At 40.8% G+C, this 19,977-nt stretch overlaps 1 protein-coding gene across 3 annotated transcripts in view; it reads right to left on the bottom strand.

Moving 5' to 3' along the window:
* Nucleotides 1–19,977, bottom strand: part of DNAH8 (dynein axonemal heavy chain 8) — a 332,681-nt gene that overhangs the window by 237,791 nt on the left and 74,913 nt on the right. For all 3 annotated transcript variants that reach the window (XM_010389720.2, XM_030929346.1, XM_010389721.2), the window contains 5 exons: nt 18,249–18,329; nt 17,740–17,856; nt 16,186–16,305; nt 4,208–4,340; nt 1,352–1,467 (listed from right to left, as the gene is read on the bottom strand). In XM_010389720.2, coding sequence (XP_010388022.2) covers nt 1,352–1,467; nt 4,208–4,340; nt 16,186–16,305; nt 17,740–17,856; nt 18,249–18,329 — 567 coding nt within the window. The remainder of the gene's footprint in view (nt 1–1,351; nt 1,468–4,207; nt 4,341–16,185; nt 16,306–17,739; nt 17,857–18,248; nt 18,330–19,977) is intronic.

Below are 19,977 nucleotides of genomic sequence, written 5' to 3'. Positions count from 1 at the left end.
GCCAAGTTTATTGATCAGAGCACAGGACAGGTTTGGAGCCTGGTAGGCAGAGATGTGGGCCCATGTCTTGCTTACACAATGAGTCACACATCGGGGCTAGGCTCTGGCCATACTGTTCCTCACTGCTCTAGAACCCAGCCCCTCTGAGACTGGGTTGGTGAGGCAGAAGAGAGAGTAATAAGGCATGAACAAAGAGGAATATCAAGCTTTTCCATATGGCAATGGGGTAGTCAGGGCTGGTGAATGATCAGGCTAAAGCACAGGTGTGACATAATCAGATTTTTATGTGAGACCATTCTGGCAGCAATGTGGGGGATGAATTTGAGAGGCAGAGGCTATTTAGGAGGTGACCACTAATGCAGCCCCAGTGATCCCCCAATTGGAGAGGTTCTGAGGGTACTCAATCATGCTCTAAGGACTTCAGCCAGTGTCAAAAGGTGATGCAACTGGAAGATAAGCACTTCTGAGAGGGGACTGCTCCAGCTGACACCCACTGGTTGCTAATAGCTGCCTGGTGTGTGGTACTGAGAAGAAGCCTAAACTCTGCAGAAGTCTAGATGCTGTAGCAAAGTGTTTCCCAATTATCTGGCAATATAATCCTTGAGCAAGAAGGTGAAAATGGAATAAAAGTGTGCTGTTTATTTCTAAAACTGTATCAGATTATGTCAAAGTGGGTAAAATAGACAAAGAATGAAAAGAAGGTGGGTATGAAGGATTAAAAGAAAACTGACCTGGGGAGGAGAAAGCAGGAATGAGTGCAAATGTGACAGTGACTTTCAGAGTTCACGCATGACCAGAACGGTGAGGGCTAAGAAGGAAAAAGAAACCCCAGGCCCCCTTCTGAACCTTCATTCTCAACACATTTCAACACAACGTGAAAATCTGCCTATCTAGGACTTCTCCTGGGGGAGAGTCCAGAGTGGTCATCCACAGTGCCAGTTTAAAATGCAGATCCCTGAGCCCCAAGTGAACCACAATCTGGACTTGCAATACAGTTAACCATTAAACACAATAACTGAGAACGAAGTTCTCCATTCTGAGTCAAACTGATTGCTGCTCCAATCCCCGAAGTCACATTTACCATATGAGAAAACATGGTCAATCACAATGAGGGAAGGTGACTACTAAACTGTGATTGACAGAATCACATCAAAAGCTGTGATATTGGGGGAAACTTAAAGGATTGCCTGAGCCTACAATATAAAATTGAAAATTATACTTTATGGATTTTGTTATACATTAGATACAGATTGGTTGCAGAACTGCCTGGAAGAAGCACCATATGGGGCTTATCTATAATCCTATAAACCATAATTCTGTGAATTGCATGAAGTTGTTCCACAATAAATACCTTTTTAAATTCATCTTCTTTATCATTAGTATTAACCTCATTCACAACATTAGCTTCATAGTCATTGTTTTCACCCTCTTCTGTTTCACTTCCAAAAACAACGTGTTTCCGGTGTTCTGTAGACAAAAGACAAAACAAAAATATAACATTTGACTTTTTAGCATTACGTGTATTCTACACAGCCAAACCCTCTTAGGAAGTCCTTTTTTAAAAAGCTCTTACTTTAAAAACTGTTTTTTAAAAAATGTTTTTTGCATTTGTTCCTGTAGGAGTCATCCTTGAATTCAATTTAAATGATCCACCTCAATAGAATTGTCATTCTACTAAGAAATACACTGTAAATATACAATCTAGAATTCAGAAAAGTTTTAAGAAAGTTTTACCTATTATCCTTCTAAATTATCTGTTTACCTTTTGAGTTTTCTAACTTGAATGAAATGATATTTTTGTGTTTTTGACGTTTGTGATGAAAACTAATTAAACAAAGTGGAAAAACTGTAAGAGGAAAAGGTGTGATGTGCATTCTCATTCATTCCAGGCTCAGGCTTTCTCATCCTCAGCACTACTGACATCTTGGGTGGGACAATTCTTTGTTGCTGGGGGCTGTCCTGTAGGGTTTTTAACAGCATCCCTGGCCCTTATCCACCAGAAGCCAGTAGCAACCCCCTCGCTACACACACACACACACACACACACACACACACACACACACACACACCGTGTGACAACCAAAACGTCTCCAGACCTTGCCAAATATTCCCTCAGGGGCAAAATCCCTTCCAGTCCCATTAAGAACCACGGTTCCAGGTACAGTTCACAGTTCTCCCTCTGTCTCTCTCTCTCTCTCTCTCTCTGTCTCTCTCTCTCTCTCTCTCGCTTCCCCCCCCCTATTGTCTCAATGACGCGAGAGAGAGCGGAGACCAGCGATCGATCGCGATGACGAGCGGTGCCTCACGCCTCACCTCGACGAGCTCTCTGGCGATCGCAGCGACGCGACTCGCCGCGCTTCGCGGCGCCAGACATCCTCCTCACTGCTCGAGGAGAGAGGATAGTCACAAGAAGCGCGAGCGATCTTAAAGTTAGCTGCTTTATCCTTCCTTCTCTCTGCTCCTTTCTCGTTAGTTTTTCCATCTCCTCTCGCTCGCTCTCTCTACTCTCTGTCTCTCTCTGTTCTTCTCCTTCTTTTCCTCTCTCTTTCTCTCTTGTCTTTTCGTCTCTTCCTCTCCCCGCGTCCCCTGTGGTTTTGTTGTTTTCTGTTTTTGGAGGTGGGCGAAGGAGCGTCCCTGTCTCTCTGCTCATCTCTCTCTCCCCCTCTCTCGTCTCTGTCTTCTGTCTCTATCTGTCTCTCTGTCTCTCTCTCTCTCTCTCTCTCTCTCTCTCTCTCTGTCTCTCTCTCCTTGCTATTTCACTTTCATGGGATCTCTGCTTGACTGGAATGTTCTCCTCTCACTCCAAAAGGCCAACTTCCCACAGATTCCCTACTTCAAATATGTTGGTAATTAGCTAATTAACTTCATTCCTGTACGGCAGAGCCATCTCTCAGGTCTCCTTCGAGAGTCTGGGTGGCACACTGTGTCAGTGACCTACTCCTGGTGCAGCAGTGGCTAGCCTTGCTCGAAGCCAGCCTCACACTACTTCCCTGAGCAGCAGTTGGGGAGAAGAGCAGGTGTGTAGCAAACAGGGATCGTGACTGACAGGCACATCCCCTTACAATACTAACAAGTAAAACCTCCAACTACAAAGTTTTACTTAGTCAGTTCTTATTTAGAGCTTGAAAACAAAACTTTAAGATGAAATATGCCATTCGCTTCCAATTTATCCAAAGATTTGAGATATCTAGGACAGGACAATAATCTGAGCAAAGCTAAAAGTCTCATGTTCTTAAACCATAATCTAGGAAGCAAAACACTCCCCTACTAAGGAATCTTTTCTTAAAATTCCCTGCCCCTGATAAAGAGGATCCAAATTCACAGCTTCTCTCTCAGGCTTATTAATAAAACTGAAACTATTAGAACCTATTGAGAGAACAGGAAAATCAATAAGGTAAAAATTATTTCATCAACTTTGAATACTGCAGGCACTTTGTCATACAAATTTGCCTGAACAGATGTGATGAAGTAAGGAAGTTTCTCTTAGTCCCAGTCAAGCAAACTGAATGAAGGTTATGAGGGCGTGGGCAGAATCAAAAGTTAGAGTTATGACACGGAGCGTTTTAGGGCATCCTTTAATCACGGGAGGGGGAATGGATGATGGAGAATACGTGCTTCCTTATCGTGTTTTCTTCCTTGGGAATGCACTCTTCAACTGGGTACCATTTATCTGTACCCAAACCACAAAGACAGTTCTAAGTAGGAATTCATAGCTTACTCTACAGAGAAGGATCTAGGAAAAGAAAAAAAGTCTTAAAACATGGTCTCACCCAGATTAAGTTTTCCAGATTCAATAAAATTATAGAATTTATCTTTTCCTGGTTCACTTTTCTCAAAAAAAAAAAAAAAAGCAAAATAAATCAAATAGTCAAAGTGACTTGATTAGAATGCTGCACTAGAAAAAAAAAAAAACTAGAGTTAGCATAGCAGGCCTGAGACTGCTATCCATAGGAAGGCCAACTTGCAATGATGGACCTGGGTTGGGAACTTGGATTTGACGGGGGTGGGGGTTCCCACCATTCCTTAACTAACAAAAAGAACTCTCTGCGCTTAAACTGTTGGTACAAACAATGTGATTTACGATGAACACCTTCTTTGCTTCAGGGGAAGGGAGAGTCTGGAATTCAGTACCTGCTAAGCAGAAGGTGCTTACATAAGAACGAATCTGTATATCTTATAATTCAAACACAGTAACGAGAAAAGTTACCTGACTGTTTTCCTAGTTTCCCAGTGTATTTCACTTCATAAATCTGCTCAAATATTGATATAAGTTCTCTGACAGCTTCTTCCACATGCTTACTTTTGTGGTTTAGAATGTCAGCCCATTCTTTCGTGTATGTCTGTTAAATAAAGAAATGACTATTATTTTCCAGATACTTAAAAGTAACACTGTGAAAATTAGTCCTATGACTTTAATTTATAAAACTATAATTAACTTCACTTGGGAAAAAAAAGCTAGAGATAGCTGAAAATGGCATGATGTTTCAGATTCAAAATTGTCAGTGGCTAAAAGCATAGCTGCTAAGGCCCAAAGAACAGCAGAAAGATGAAAAAGTCCACCTTTGACCTATCCCTGACTCAATCACGCATAGAAATCTACCTTGGCCGGGCGCGGTGGCTCAAGCCTGTAATCCCAGCACTTTGGGAGGCTGAGGCAGGCGGATCACGCGGTCAGGAGATCGAGACCATCCTGGCTAACATGGTGAAACCCCGTCTCTACTAAAAAAATACAAAAAAAAAAAAAAAACTAGCCGGGCGAGGTGGCGGGCGCCTGTAGTCCCAGCTACTCGGGAAGCTGAGGCAGGAGAATGGCGTAGACCCAGGAGGCGGAGCTTGCAGTGAGCTGAGATCTGGCCACTGCACTCCAACCCGGGCGACAGAGAGAGACTCCGTCTCAAAAAAAAAAGAAAGAAATCTACCTTGATATTCATATGGGTGAAAAGAAAGAAGGCTGAAGGGGTGGAGAGAAGATGATGTCAGAAGTTGAAAATGAGATGTGGTTTCAAAAGAAGACAATCTAGAATATTGGTTTGGAGAGTGAAATTAGATAAAGTTTTTAATTGAGCATGGTGTTGTGTAACAGGTATCAATTTAAGAGCTTCACACATACTAACTCATTTAGTTAAACACTGATCTTGGGATGAGTAATATTATGTTCCCCATTTCACAGCAGAGAAAACTGAGGCTCAGAAAGTATAAGAAATTTTCCTAGGTCACACAGTAGTTGGAAAAACCATTTGAAATCAGTTTTGTCTGATTCAAAATGCCTGCACTTTGTCTTTCTAAACTCTTCTACTAGCAAGGGCTTTAGGAAGAAGTTGAGAACTAGTCAACTTCAGAAAAGAAAACTGGTTTATAAAGTTCAGTGTCTTTTGACATGCCCACAAAATACACTCATTTTAGGACAAAGAAAAGTAGTTGAATGCAGTGTCTCGTGCCTGTAATCCCAGCTACTCAGGAGGCTGAAGCAAGAGGATTGCTCATGCCCAGGAGTTCAAGGCTGCAGGAGCCATGATCATGCCACTGAACTCCAGCCTGGGTGACAGCACAAGACCTCATCTCTAAAAAAAAAAAAAACAGTAAAAGTAAATCAGGGCCGGGTGCAGTAGCTCATACCTGTAATCCTAGCCCTTTGGGAGGCTGAGGAGGGAGGATTGCTTGAGCCCAGGAATTTGAGACCAGCCTGGGCAACATGGTGAGACCCCATCTCTACAACAAATTTTTTAGAATTTTGCCAAGCATGGTGGTGCATGCCTGTGGTCCTACCTAATCAGGAGGTTGAGGCAAGAGGATTGCTTGAACCCAGGAGGCAGCAGTGAGCTATGTTCACTACATTCCAGCCTGGGCAACAGAGCAAGACCCTGTCTCAAAAAAAAAAAAAAAAAAATGTAAATAGTAGCAGCCACTTTGGGCTTTCAAGAATATATCTGCAGAGGATCCCAAGTCTGTCCATGCAAACTTCTCTCCAGAAAAGCCTTGGGAAGTCCCATATTCCCCATGTTTTGCCACCATGTGTTCCCTTCTTGACCATGTAATCTGTATTTGAATGCATTCTCATCATTTTTTAGTCCAAGGAGACATGGTGTCCCTCCTTCTATCCAAAGACATTCTGTGATCCTCTCCATGCCCACTGACTCTCCTGACCTCGCTCCATCATTCATTCAGTTCATCTTTTTCACTTTATTCAATGCAGTGCTAAACATTGGAATGGTAATGGAGGCTGGAAGCCACTTCAGTCTAACAGGGAAAATGAGTGTTAAGCACGTAGACAATTCCAGCTGATCACGGCAGATTGGACATATGTGTTTATACATCCCAGCTTTGAAATCCCCTCAGGAACCAGACACTCTAGTTAACTTGGCAGAATGAACACACATGTTTATCTTGGCATCCGCATGATACATCCAGAAACCTCGACAAAATAACACAGTAATCTTTTGAAAAGAATATACCCACAAAACAAACGGGAGAATGCCATATAAATTTCTCCATATGTTTCCAACACCATATAATAATAAAGTTAATGGGATTCAACAACTGGTACCGGGACAACTGAATATCCACTTGCAAAAGAAGGAAATGGCACCTTCTCCATACACCATACAAACAGATAAACTCAAAATGGATCATAGGCCTAAAATTTCAGAACTAAAACTAAAAAAAACTCTTAGAGGAAAACATAGGCATAAATCTTCATGACCTTGGATAAGGCAAAGTTATCTTAGATGTGACACCAAAAGCAGAACAAAAGAAAAAAATTGATAAATTAGACGTCATCAAAATCAGAAACTTTTGTGCATCAAAGAACACCATGAAGACATTGAAAAGAAAACCCAAAGAATGGGAGGAAAAAAAATGTAAATCACATATCTGATAAGGAACTAGTATCTATAAAACATTATTACAACTCAAAAATAAAAAGACAAATATCCAATTTTAAAATGAGCAAATGATCTGAATACCTGCTTCCAAAGGAAAGCATACAAAAGGTTAATAAGCACAGGAGACCGGGCACAGTGGCTCACGTCTGTAATCCCAGCACTTTTAGAGGCACTTTGGGAGGCAGATCATTTGAGGTCAGGTGTTCAAGATCAGCCTGGCCAACAGGCAAAACCCCGTCTCTACAAAATATACAAACATTAACTCGGCGTGATGGCACGCGCCTGTAATTCCAGCTACTTGAGAGGCTGAGGCAGGAGAATTGCTTGAACCCAGGAGGCAGAGGTTGCAGTGAGCCAAGATGGCGCCACTGCATTCCACAGCCTGAGGGACACAGTGAGACCCCATCTCAAAAACATAAAAAGAAACACATGAAAGATGCTCAACATCACTAGCTAATAGGAAAACATACGTCAAAACCACCCTGAGATACCACTTCACACTCACCAGGACAGCTATCATCAAAAAGACAAATAATAGCAAGTGTTGGCAAGGGTGTAGAGCAACTGGAACCCTCATACACTGCTGGTGGGAATGAAAAATGATACAGTAGCTTTGGAAAGCAGCCTGGCAGTTCTTCAAAGAGTATAACATGGAGTTAGGAGGCAGTAATTCCATTCCTAGGTATACATACCCAAGAGAAATGAAAACTTAAGTCCAAAAAAAAAACCTTGGACACTTATGTTCACAGCAGCATTCTTTACAGTAGCCAAAGAGTGGAAACAACCCAAATGTCCATCAACTGGTGAACGGATAGATACAATGTGGCATAACCATACAATGGAATATTATTCAGCAATAAAAAGAAACGAAGTTTTGTGAGACAGAGGGATTGCTTGAGCCTTGGAACTAGAGGCTGCAGTGAGCCATATTCACACTACTGCATTCCAGCCTGGGTGACAGGGCAAGACCTCGTTGTTTCTTTAAAAAGAAAAAAAGAAATTAAGTTCTGATATATAGGCTACTATGAATAAATTTTGAAAACACTCCACTAAGAGAAAGAAGCTAGTCACCAAAGAACATATATTGTATGATTCTATTTGTATGAAATTTCCAGAATAGGCATGTCTATAGAGGCAGAAAGGAAATTTGGGGTTGCCTCGGGGCTGGGAGGGTCGAGAGGAAATAGAGACTAATGAGGACGAGTTTCTTTTGGGTGAGGAAGACGTTCTAAATTGATTGCAGTGATGGTAGTGCAGCTCTGTGAATATACTGAAAAGCATTGAGATGTACACTTTAAATGGGTGAACTGTATGGTACGTGAATTTTATCTCAATAAGGCTGCTAAAAAATAATAATTCGTGCCAGAAATAATATGAGCCAGAAATGGGGGAAAGAAACATTAATGGGAGATGGGAAAGTGAAGATACCATGTACGAGCGTTTGGAGAAGTCTGGTTGTAAATGAGAAGTGAAGGGAGAATTGGGAAAGTTTCCGTTGACAAGGAAAGCATGAGAGCATATGATACTGCTGGTGAGAAGGACCCAGTGGAGAGGACAACACTGAAGATACAGGAGAAAGGAAAACTGGTGGAACAAGGTCACTGAGAAGACAGGTAGGCATGGAATCAACAGCCCATTTGGAGGACCTCGGTTTTGAAGACAGGTGGAAACTTTCTCCATAGAACCAGAAGGAAGGAAAAATGGATACAGCAACAGTCAGCAATGTGCCAAAAGCTCTGATTGTGAAAATTATTTACATGACTTTAATTATGAATAATCCCTGTCACTCCATCAAAGCCATATTGCCAGACACTCCATATCCTGCCAACCGTTCTCTACTTTTCTCTTCCATGCCCTACATAGTGGGATTCCCTCATTCTCTGACTTCCAGTTGGGTTTAACCCAAGAGGAAGCACTAAGAGAAGACAGGAGAGCTACAGGAGTGAGAAAGTGGGGTATTTCTTTCCCATTCCCTCCTTGCTTGGAGGTTGCATTTCTGGTAGAGCCCTTCCACATGGCTTCAGTTTTTACTGGGCTCTGAAAGCACAATTTTCTTCCCTGGTCCCTTCAGCCCTAGTGGTGGTGACGACTTCCCACCACTGGGACTGCTGGGGTATCTCACCCTACTGGGATCTTCACTGATACTGTCCCATACACAATCCCTGTGCCTCAATTCCATCCCTGTGTCTGAATTCTGATCAAAGAACATGTGCAAAACAAACTTGATTAATCCTTGCTGAATTGGGCCACTCCACATAATCACAATGACCCACACTGCCATCAATGCCAAGGGTAAGAAACTTAGATGTACACATTCCTCTGCACAGATGTCCTGTGTCAGCGGGCAATCGAGTGGCTCAGCCACCTTCCTCTTATGTTCAACAAGTGGCAAAATAATGTCACTGCAAATACTACCTCTATAAGATGTCATGAATAGTTGAGGCCACACAAAGTAAAGCATCCTGTCCTAGCAAGGACTCCATCTCTTCTTGAGAAGACTTGCTAGTCCTTGAGGACTAAGACCATTCTTATAACTCAGTAAGAAACAGACTGAATATTAAAGAAGTGCCTTAGAGGCATGCCAGGGACTAGGAGACAGTTACATTGATTTTTAAATTTTGTTTTAATTAAGATATAATCCACATCCCACAAAATTAACCTTGTGAAGTGTGCCATTTATTGGTTTTTAGCATATTCACAGACTTGTGCAATCATGACCACTATCTAATTCCATAATATTCTCATCACCTCAGAAAGCATCCCTATACCCATTAGCAGTCACCCCATTCCCCGTCTCCACAGCTCTGGCAACTACTAATGTGCTTGTGTTTCTGTAGAGCCAAGTTGATTTTTTTTTTGTTTTTTTTTTTAGACGAGAGTCTCGCTCTGTGGCCCAGGCTGGAGTGGACACAGTCTTGGCTCACTGCAACCTTCGCCTCCCAGGTTCAAAGGATTCTCCTGCCTCAGCCTCCCAAGTAGCTGGTGTAACGCTAAAGGTTTTGCCTTAGCCACGCCAAAGAATTGGCGTGGCAGCTGCCTGCGGCGAGTGATGGAGACATGGACTAAGAGAAAAAAAGCTGCAGGCTTTATTGAGCAGAGTGACAGTACAAAGCTTCCACAGCGTGGAAGGGGTCCTGAGCAGGTAGCCAGTGTTAGATTCTTTTATCACTTTTTAAACTTTTTAAGGCAGGAAATACGTGCGGGTGCAGTGGGGAGATGTTACTAGAGCAAGAAACAAAAACAATTAAAAGTCTTAGATCGTGAGGAAAACCGGAATTGCAACATAGGTTTCATCTACTTTATGACTTTGCAGCGGCATGGCAAAGGAGACAGGATCTCACAGGATTTTACAAAGTATTTTTACAAGGAATGGGAATTGGAAGCATAGATAAGGTCTGCTGATCATAGACAAATGGGCAATTAACATTCCTTTTAGTTTCAGCGTGGGGAAGGGAGAGAGGACACAGGGAAGCTTACAGCAAAATTTTCGCTGTTTATAGCTTTCTTGGGGAAGAAAACACAAGCACAAATCCTGGTGTTAAGAATATTTTAAACATATATCTTCAATATTATTTATCTAGGACTAAAGTAAGGCTTGATGCAGGAAATGAGTGAGTTTCACAGCTTTCTGAGCCTTTACTCGACTTAAGAAGCCTAGCTGGCCTCTCCTTTCACTGGGATTACAGGCGTGCACCACCATCCCCTGCTAATTTTTGTATTTTTATCCGAGACAGGATTTTGCCTGTTGGCCAGGCTGGTGTCAAACTCCTCAGCTCAAGTGATCCACCTGCCTTGTCCTCCCAAAGTGCTGGGATTATAGGCATTGAGTCACCGCATCCGGCCCCAAGTTGATTTTGTTGACAGAATTGTTAATACTCATTAATTATTTAACAGTGTTTAACTTGGATCATAACATTTCCTTGGTTTTCTATTCCATTGGTACATCTATCAAGACAGAAGTTATCAGTTAGGCTCCAGTCAGGAAAACGGAAGACACACCAGCTATTGTAACAAATAGAATTAGAGAATTTAATATGGAGGATGGGTTAAATACAGTTAAAGTGTAGCAGGACGAGCCACAGACAAGAACCCCTCAGGCATTGAGTTGTGGAAGAAAAGGGCTTTATTCAGCTGGGAGCATCCACAGGCTCATGACTCCAAAAACCGAGCTCCCCGAGTGAGCAATTCCCATCCCTTTCCGCGTGAGAGGGTCATGGTTGACTGAGCAAGCAGTGGGTACATGACTGCGGGCTGCATGCACCAGGACAGGACAGGACAAGACAGGGCTTTTCACAGTGCTTTTCCATACAATGTCTGGAATCTATAGATAACATAAATGGTTAGGTCAGGGGTCGATCTTTAACTACCAGGCCCAGGGCGTGGTGCACGCTGTCTGCCTGTGGATTTCATTTCTGCCTTTTAGTTTTTACTTCTTTCTTTGGAGGCAGAAATTGGGCATAAGACAATATGAGGGGTGGTCTCCTCCCTTAAAAGGACCCAAAATGCTAACAGGGACACTGACGGCACACAGAGATATAACAGTAACAGCAGGAAGCAGCTGGCATCCCTAGGACTTGGGAGGAGGATGGAGTTATTAGAACTTGGAGCAGAGAAGTGAGGGGGCTGCCCAGCTGGCGCTGCTACATCAGGAGCTCAGAGAAGGAACACACGATGCTGGTACCATGAAAGGCACATGGGGCTGGCTCTGGAAGGGCTGAGAAAGCCAGGCCTGTGACTAAGTGCTGCTGCCAGAGTGAAGAGTTGTTGTGGATGCAGTAGTGTCAGGAATAGGAGGCAAATCAGGAAAGAGCAAGTCCCTTCTCTCTCTTCCAGCATCCTTCCAGCACACCCATTGGCAAAGCCTAAAAGGGAGCCAGCTGGCCAAGGAGAAAAGTGCTATCAGCCCTAGGATCACAGGACAGAAAGAACAATTGGAAACTAACAGAAGAAAGCTTTTTAATAATTTACATAATCTGTCCTAAACCACCCTTGGATGCGCCAAGACAAGGAACACTGCCCTGACTGCAAATAGCCCTGGTTCCCAAATACGATCTGAAACCACTGTTTGACCCAAAGCAACTTTGCCTCAAAAAAATTAGTGTTACGTATGTTGTGCTTCCAAAACTGATTGCTGTTCAGGAGTGTGATCCAACTTGCCCTGTCATTACAAATCATACTCTGGCTTCACTATAATGGCCACTTGATGGTAGGTTTGTGAGAAGACAGCCCAACTCTAACTAGGTCTTAGATCACTCCAGGGCAAGTGACTGGGCATACTGCTCGGCAAGCATGCTCTTCAGAATTCTGCCTCCTGCATCTTGACTCACACTCTTGAGACTTAGCACTACCATTGGAGAATTACTGTATAATTGGTAGAGAGTTTTAGTTTGAGATGATGAAAGAGTTTTGGAAACAGATCATTGTGATGGTTATACAACATTGTGAATGTACCTAATGCCACTAAATTGTACACTTAAAATGGTTAAAATGGTAAATGCTATGTTAATATATCTTACCACAATGAAAAAGTTGCCAGCCAAAACAAAGAGTGGGGAGTGGGAAATGATTTTTAAAACTTAAAGAGACATTTCAATCAAATGTAATGCATGAACTTGTCTGGCTCCTAGTTCAGAGACAAACTCTAAAAAGACAATTTCTATTAAAGCTAAATATATTCATAATCTATGACTCGACAATTTCCCTTTGGAGTATATACCCACCAAATTAGTGCTTAAGTCCACCAAAAAACTTTACAAGAATGCTTAGTGTATAACCAAAAGCTATAAACAATCTAAATGCCCTCAAGAGTAGAATGAACAAATAAACTGTACTAAATCCATATTACGGAATACTATAGAGCAACGAGAAGTTGAAATGAAAGAACGAATGTGTCACAACTGCAAAGATGAATCTCATAAATATAACACTGAGCAAAAGAAGCCAGAAATAGAGAATATATGCTGCACCATCCCATTTATATGAAGTTCAAAAACAGGCAAAACTAATATACAGTGATAGAAGTCAAATGGTGATTACTTTCATGGGTGGGAGGGAGGTGTTACTGGCTGGAGTAAAGCACAAAGGAATCACGTGGGATACAGAAAGTGTTCCATATCTTGACCATGGAGATAGTTACAAGAGTGTATCATATGGAAACATTCATTGAATGGTGCACTTAAGATTTGTGCACTTTTCTGAGTATATGTTATATCTCAATTTTTTTAAAGCATAGAAACTAAAATAAAAAGCAACCTGAAACCATAGCTTCTATGGGGCTTTGTTTTTTTAATAACCAAAAATAAATAAATAAATAAATAAGGCCTTGGATCCTTCACAAGGGTGAGAGGCTGGAAATGAGACCTACCCCATCCCCAACCTTGTTTAATATCAGGTGAATCAAGGGCTAAGCCCTCAGGGAAAGAGTGGACTAGAAAAGAAAGTCAGCTACCTTGGTTGAGGCTCTGGGCTGCGGGGAGCAAATTCTCCCTTGGGAATTTACAACTAGCTTATCCTTACATAGATTTGGGGCTTGAGTTTATACCATCTATGAAGTTTTGGAAATTCTATCCTCTGAGAAACTAACATAAAGTTGTCCCAAGCTGGTGAAACTCCTAGGCACCACATAGAAATAAATAAACAGTTTCTCAACCAAGGCTGTCCAGCATTCCCACAAATAGATGTGTGTGCATTACTTTCCAATCCAAAAATGTAAAAAACAGGAAGAAACAAGCCACTCAGGGCAAGAGTTGAGAGAAACAGCACCAAGCAGAATGAGACTCCCCCATTTTTTTCAGATAGTGAAATTATGTTGCAAAATATAAAATATTTTTTAATGTCTCGAGAAAAATACAGACATGAAAAAAGATTACATACAAAGATAAGACATATTTGAAAAAATACAAAATAATGTATAGAAATATATAAGTCAATAAATTTTAAAAAGAGGGCAGGGAGTAGAAGTATTTCCAAAAAGATTAATAGTTACAATTAATGTAAATAGGTCAAAATTACCAGTTTTTAAAAAACAGACTTTCAGAATACATTAAAAATAAAACATAGTTAAATGTTCTTTACAAGAACAAAATCTAAAATAGGAGAAGCCAAAAAGGATGAAAGCCATAAAATGGAAAAAGATACATCTGAAAAATAGTAACCTGAAAAAAGCTGGTATAATTACATCAATATCAAACAAAATAAACTTTAAGGATAAAAAGCTTAATCAATAATGATACAGGAGCAACAAATCTGGAAGATATACTCATCTTAAACTTGACCACACCAAGAACAGGATGTTAAAATGGGTCACCAGATGGGCAAGGTGGCTCAGACTTATAATCCCAGCACTTTGAGAGGATGAGGTAGGAGAATCACATAAACCCAGGAATTCTAGTCTGCAGTGAGCCATGATCTTGCCTCATCTCAAAAAATTCCAGGCTGGGTGGCAGACCTCATCTCAAAAAACTCCAGGCTGGGTGGCAGACCTCATCTCAAAAAACGAAATTAATTAACTAATTTAATGTCATGGGTTGTTTGGTGTTGTCTCAGTTATAGCCAAGACCCCAAAACTGAGAACAAATAATTTTAAGGCTGGCCATGGTGGCTCACATCTGTAATCCCAGCACTTTGGGAGGCCAAAGTGGGTGGATCACTTGAGCTCAGGAGTTCAAGACCAGCCTGGGTAACATGGTGAAACCCTGTCTCTACAAAAAAAATTTTTTTAATTAGCAAGGTGTGGTGGTATGCACCTGTAATCTCAGCTACTTGGGAGGCTGAAATGGGAAGATCACTTGAGCCCAGGAGGTCAAGGCTGCAGTAAGCCATGACCACATCACAGCAGAACAACCTGGGTAACAGAGCAAGACCCTGTCTCAAAAAAAGAAAGAAAAGAAAAGAAAAAGAAAGAGAGAGAGAGAGAGAGATGAAAGAAAGAACGAAAGAAAGAGAGAAAGAAGAAAGAAAGAAAGAAAGAAAGAAAGAAAGAAAGAAAGAAAGAAAGAAAGAAAGAAAGAAAGAAAGAAAAAAGAAGAAAAAGAAAAAGAAAAGAAAGGAAAAGAAAAGAAAAGAAAAAAGGAAGAAGGAAGGAAGGAAGGAAGGAAGGAAGGAAGGAAGGAAGGAAAGAAAGAAAAAAGAAAGAAAGAAAAGAAAGAAAGAAAGAAAAAGAAAGAGAAAGAAAGGAAGGAAGGAAGGAGTTCAGTTCAAGATGTAAATTCATGTCTTGAATTTATGAGAGAGGTCACATTACGTGCTGGGACTTGAAAATGATTAGACAGGGTTTCTGTCTTTGTGCTTTTGAGTCAATGGAGGATAAATAGGTATCCAAATAGTTTCAACATAACACAATGCTGAAGAGGTTAGATTTTATCCTGCAAAGACTATGTGCTACTGCCAAGAAGGATTTAAGCTGGGGTGTTGCACAATCAGATTTGATGGCAATGTGGATGGATGTGTCAGGGCAAACATGGAAGCAGTGAGACCAGTTGGATCACCAAATGAATTGCTAAAGTCAAAATGAGCAGTAAGGGCGTGACCTAGAAAGGGAAAGAACAGGCTGAAATTCAAGCAAAATCTGAGTAAGAAAAAAATCCTAGGCTGGGAGTAGTGGCACATACCTGTAATCCCAGCACTTTGGGAGGCCACGGCTGTGGATCACCTGAGGTCAGGAGTTCGAGACCAGCCTGGTCAACATGGCAAAACCCCCGTCTCTACTAAAAATACAAAAATTAGCTGGGCATGGTGGTGCACATCTGTAATCCCAGCTACTTGGGAGGCTGAGGCAGGAGAATCACTTGAACCTGGGAGGCAGAGGTTGCAGTGAGCTGAGATCATACCATTGTACTCCATCCTGGGTGACAAGAGTGAAACTTCATCTCAAAAAAAGAAAAAAAAAAAAAAGTCCCGGCTAAGCCTCTCAGGACTGGCTGGATATAGGAAATGAAGGGGTGAGGAAAGGAGTCTAGATGATTCCCAGGTTTCTGACTGACTTAGAGGGAAAGTATGTTGGAGTTAAAGCCACGAGAAAGATGATATGGCCCTGGTAGCCATGCACAGTGGAAAAAGAGCTGTGAACCACTTACAGAGCCTCAGGAAATGCCAGCATTAGGCTTAGGATATCAACAAAATGTTAGTCTAGGGTGTGGCCAGGGCTTTTGCTGTTGAAGGTATGAAAGTCCTTGGAGCAGAGAATGTCCAAAAAAAAAAAGTCTAAATGCTACTGACCCAGGTTTCTACTTTTAGACTGAAATTTCACATTTTAGGTTTATAAGCCAATATTTTTGTGATTCTAATTTAATGAACAAATGCATACCTCATTGAGGGTCAACATCTCTTCTACTTTGATAGCACCACTTTCAGGCAGAGAAATCAACACAGTTTTGGCTATCTCCTTTAGAACTGTATCAATATGCATTTCACACAAGTCACTGATCTACAAGGAAGAAAAATGTAAGAAAAAAAACTCTTCTTTCCTTTAGAGCTAGGTTTTCATCCAAAACAGGCTTGAGTTATAAATTAATTTAAAAGGCTAAATCTAGAAACTTGCATATTGAGCCAAGCATAATTTGGTGAACATTTTAGGAGGACATCTGCAAAGAAAGCTTGACATAAAACTAAATTTTTCTTGAGCAATAACATGTGCCATAACCTTATATGTGTTATCTCCTTTAATCCTGATTCCAGCACGGGAGGCATCGATATCCCAGTTTTACAACGAAAGACACCAAGGCTCTGAGAAGTAAAGCAACCTGGTAAGGAACACATAGCTAGTAACAGGCAGAGAATCCTTATTTAACTCCAAAGCCCCTGAGTTTGTGTATTACACCATGCTGCCATGACAGACAGACCAGCACATCTAAAATGACAGTCACGTTCTATGTAGCCAACACGTCAGAAATCAATAGACCATCTTCAATTTGATGATCATCTCATCTAGTTAATGTTAAATACATTAATATTAATATTTAAGCACTCTCCTCTGCCACTTTTGACAGTCTACAATTATCCTATATTCTAAGCTATAGTGTGAAGTTGAACCGTCATTTCAACATATTAAAGGCAAGGTAATTCAGGAATAAGAACAAAGCAACCTTAAATGAAGACCCCAATCCAGTAAAAGAATATAAAGCTTTTTTTTTTCTTTGAGACGGAGTCTTGCCCTGTCTCCCAGGCTGAAGTGCAATGGCATGATCTCAGCTCACTGCAACCTCCACTTCCCGGGTTCAAACAATTCTTCTGCCTCAGCCTCCCGAGTAGCTGGGATTACAGGCGCCCACCACCATGCCCAGCTAATTTTTGTATTTTTAGTAGAGATGGGGTTTCATCATGTTGGCCAGGCTGGTCTCAAATTCCTGACCTCGTGATCCACCCACCTCAGCCTCCCAAAGTGCTGGGATTACAGGTGTGAGCCACTGTGTCCGGCCCAAAGCATTATATTTTAAACCTAATGGATGTCCTTTTAGTTAAAAGTCATACCCTTTAAAGAGCTTTCGGCCGGGCGCGGTGGCTCAAGCCTATAATCCCAGCACTTTGGGAGGCCGAGACAGGTGGATCACAAGGTCAGGAGATGGAGACCATCCTGGCTAACACTGTGAAACCCCGTCTCTACTAAAAAATACAAAAAACTAGCCGGGCGAGGTGGCGGGCGCCTGTAGTCCCAGCTACCTGGGAGGCTGAGGCAGGAGAATGGTGTAAACCCGGGAGGCAGAGCTTGCAGTAAGCTGAGATCTGGCCACTGCACTCCAGCCCGTGCGACAGAGCGAGACTCCGTCTCAAAAAAAAAAAAAAAAGAGCTTTCATAATAATCAAACTATTACTTATATCCTGAGTATATATGTTGATAGCTTATTAAATGTATAGATCATACCTTCTTTAAAAGTTGATTGAACATATCCAAAACTGATTCAACTTCTTGAAAGAAGCTTTCCAGTGTTAAAGACGACCATGTTAACACTGTGAGTCCTTGCCTCAACACAGATTCCACCTAAAGGAGGTAAAAACACAACTACTTCTATTAACAGGAGCGTCTGCACTTATAGAAGAGGATTTATCACCTGCAAATACTATATGTTATATTTTCTTACATATATTTTCCCTCTATTACACCGAATAAAGATGACTTTTTATTTTTAACCATCTTTGGCTGTCCAGGAAACAATCATGAATTTTCAGAAAAAGTGCTCATGATTTGGATTTAGTTGTTTTTTCAAAGGCAACAAAACTTAGACAAGAAATACTATAGAAAAAAAGAGCTATAAAATTGAACTAGAGAGATAGAGGGTCTAAAGAATAGATGTTTCAAAATCCATAATTTATAGAACCGAAATCGAATTTTAAATAACAGGAAAATCAATATAAACCTTCAGCAATACCAACCTTTTTCATTTTAGGGGTCATCAAATTGACAAATACAGAAGGCACTTCCTGACATAACTCATCATAATATTGCAGAAGACCCTGTAAGAAGTTGAAATGGCATGTTTTATTTTAATTCATTTTAAAGTAGCAGTCACATTCTGATTCATGCCAGGAAGGTTTCATAATCCCAGTTTCTTCTTGGTCCTGCCATGATGACAGCTGCCCATTTGAACTTATGCTGTTTTACCATACTTTTTCTGTACCTGTAAATTACCTGAGCATCTCCTTTAAACAAGTCAATAGCAATTTCTACATCTTCATTTTTCATATTTATTATTTGTCTGTCTAGATGTATATTAAGTAGTTTGAATTATCTTTTTGTGATATCTGTCATTACACATTTCCTCTTTTGTTCCTTATCTTCTGACACATTAAAACATACTCATCACTGATGCCACACTTGCTTTCATAAGTCAAAATAAATTTAGCTTCTCCACACAAACAGAATAAGGTTTTACAATATCTCTGAGATGTTGTTTTAAAGATGATCCATGATGATCAATTTTTCACTATTTTGCAATTTACTACACTATAGTGTGGGAAATGCGGATTCAAGTTACTTTATCTCCAAATGAATAATCTTAAACTGTTTCAATTTTTACCTAATAGTTTCAAAGCTCTTGATTCCTCTTTCCCCTTTATACATTACTTGTAATTGAAGTTTTATTTATACTTGACACTGGCTAAAGAACTTTGACTTTCTTGATATTGTTCAATACTAGCTAAAATCTTGTAAGTGTAATGCAAACTATATTAGCTTCGATTTATAACAGTACATTTAAACCCAATCCTCCAAAATCACAGCTAGCCAGTAAAAAAGCTCGTGTGTAGCTTCTGATGCCAAAGTCAGTTTCTACAATGCTAATGTTACTCTAGTTTAAAAAAATATAAAAATAAGCCGGGTGCGGTGGCTCAAGCCTGTAATCCCAGCACTTTGGGAGGCCGAGACGGGCAGATCACAAGGTCAGGAGATCGAGACCATCCTGACTAACACGGTGAAACCCCATCTCTACTAAAAAATACAAAAAACTAGCCGGGCGAGGTGGCGGGCGCCTGTAGTCCCAGCTACTTGGGAGGCTGAGGCAGGAGAATGGTGTGAACCCAGGAGGCGGAGCTTGCAGTGAGCTGAGATCCGGCCACTGCACTCCAGCCTGGGTGACAGAGCGAGACTCCGTCTCAAAAAATAAATAAATAAAAATAAAAATAAATATTATTTTGGTAAGAGCTAAACTGCTGCAAGACAACATTGCATAAATCTTCATGACTCTGTATTTGAAAAAGGTTTCTTAGATATGACACTAAAAACACAAAAGACAAAGTAGATAAACTGGACTTCAGCAAAATTTAAAATATTTGTGCTTCAAAGGACACCAACAAGAAAATGAAAATACAACCCAAAAAAATGGGAAAAGAAATTTGCAAATCATATATCTGATAAGGGACTAGTATTTAAAACCTAAAATGAACTTTATAATCAAAAAAAATAGACAAATACTCAATTTAAAAATGAGCAAAGGATCTGAATAGATGCTGCTGAAGGAAAGTATGCAAAAGGTTAGTAAGCACATGAAAAGGTGCTCAACAATCACCAGCCATTAGGGAAATGAAAACAAAATCAAAAGGAGATATCACCCCACACTCACCAGGAGGGCTATCATAAAAATGACAAACAATAGGCCAGGTGCAG

This window comes from Rhinopithecus roxellana, chromosome 4, assembly GCF_007565055.1.
Source record: "Rhinopithecus roxellana isolate Shanxi Qingling chromosome 4, ASM756505v1, whole genome shotgun sequence".
NCBI classification, from domain to species: Eukaryota; Metazoa; Chordata; class Mammalia; order Primates; family Cercopithecidae; genus Rhinopithecus; species Rhinopithecus roxellana.
Note: the sequence above shows the minus strand (reverse complement) of the source record. Positions and strands in the feature narration are given on the sequence as shown.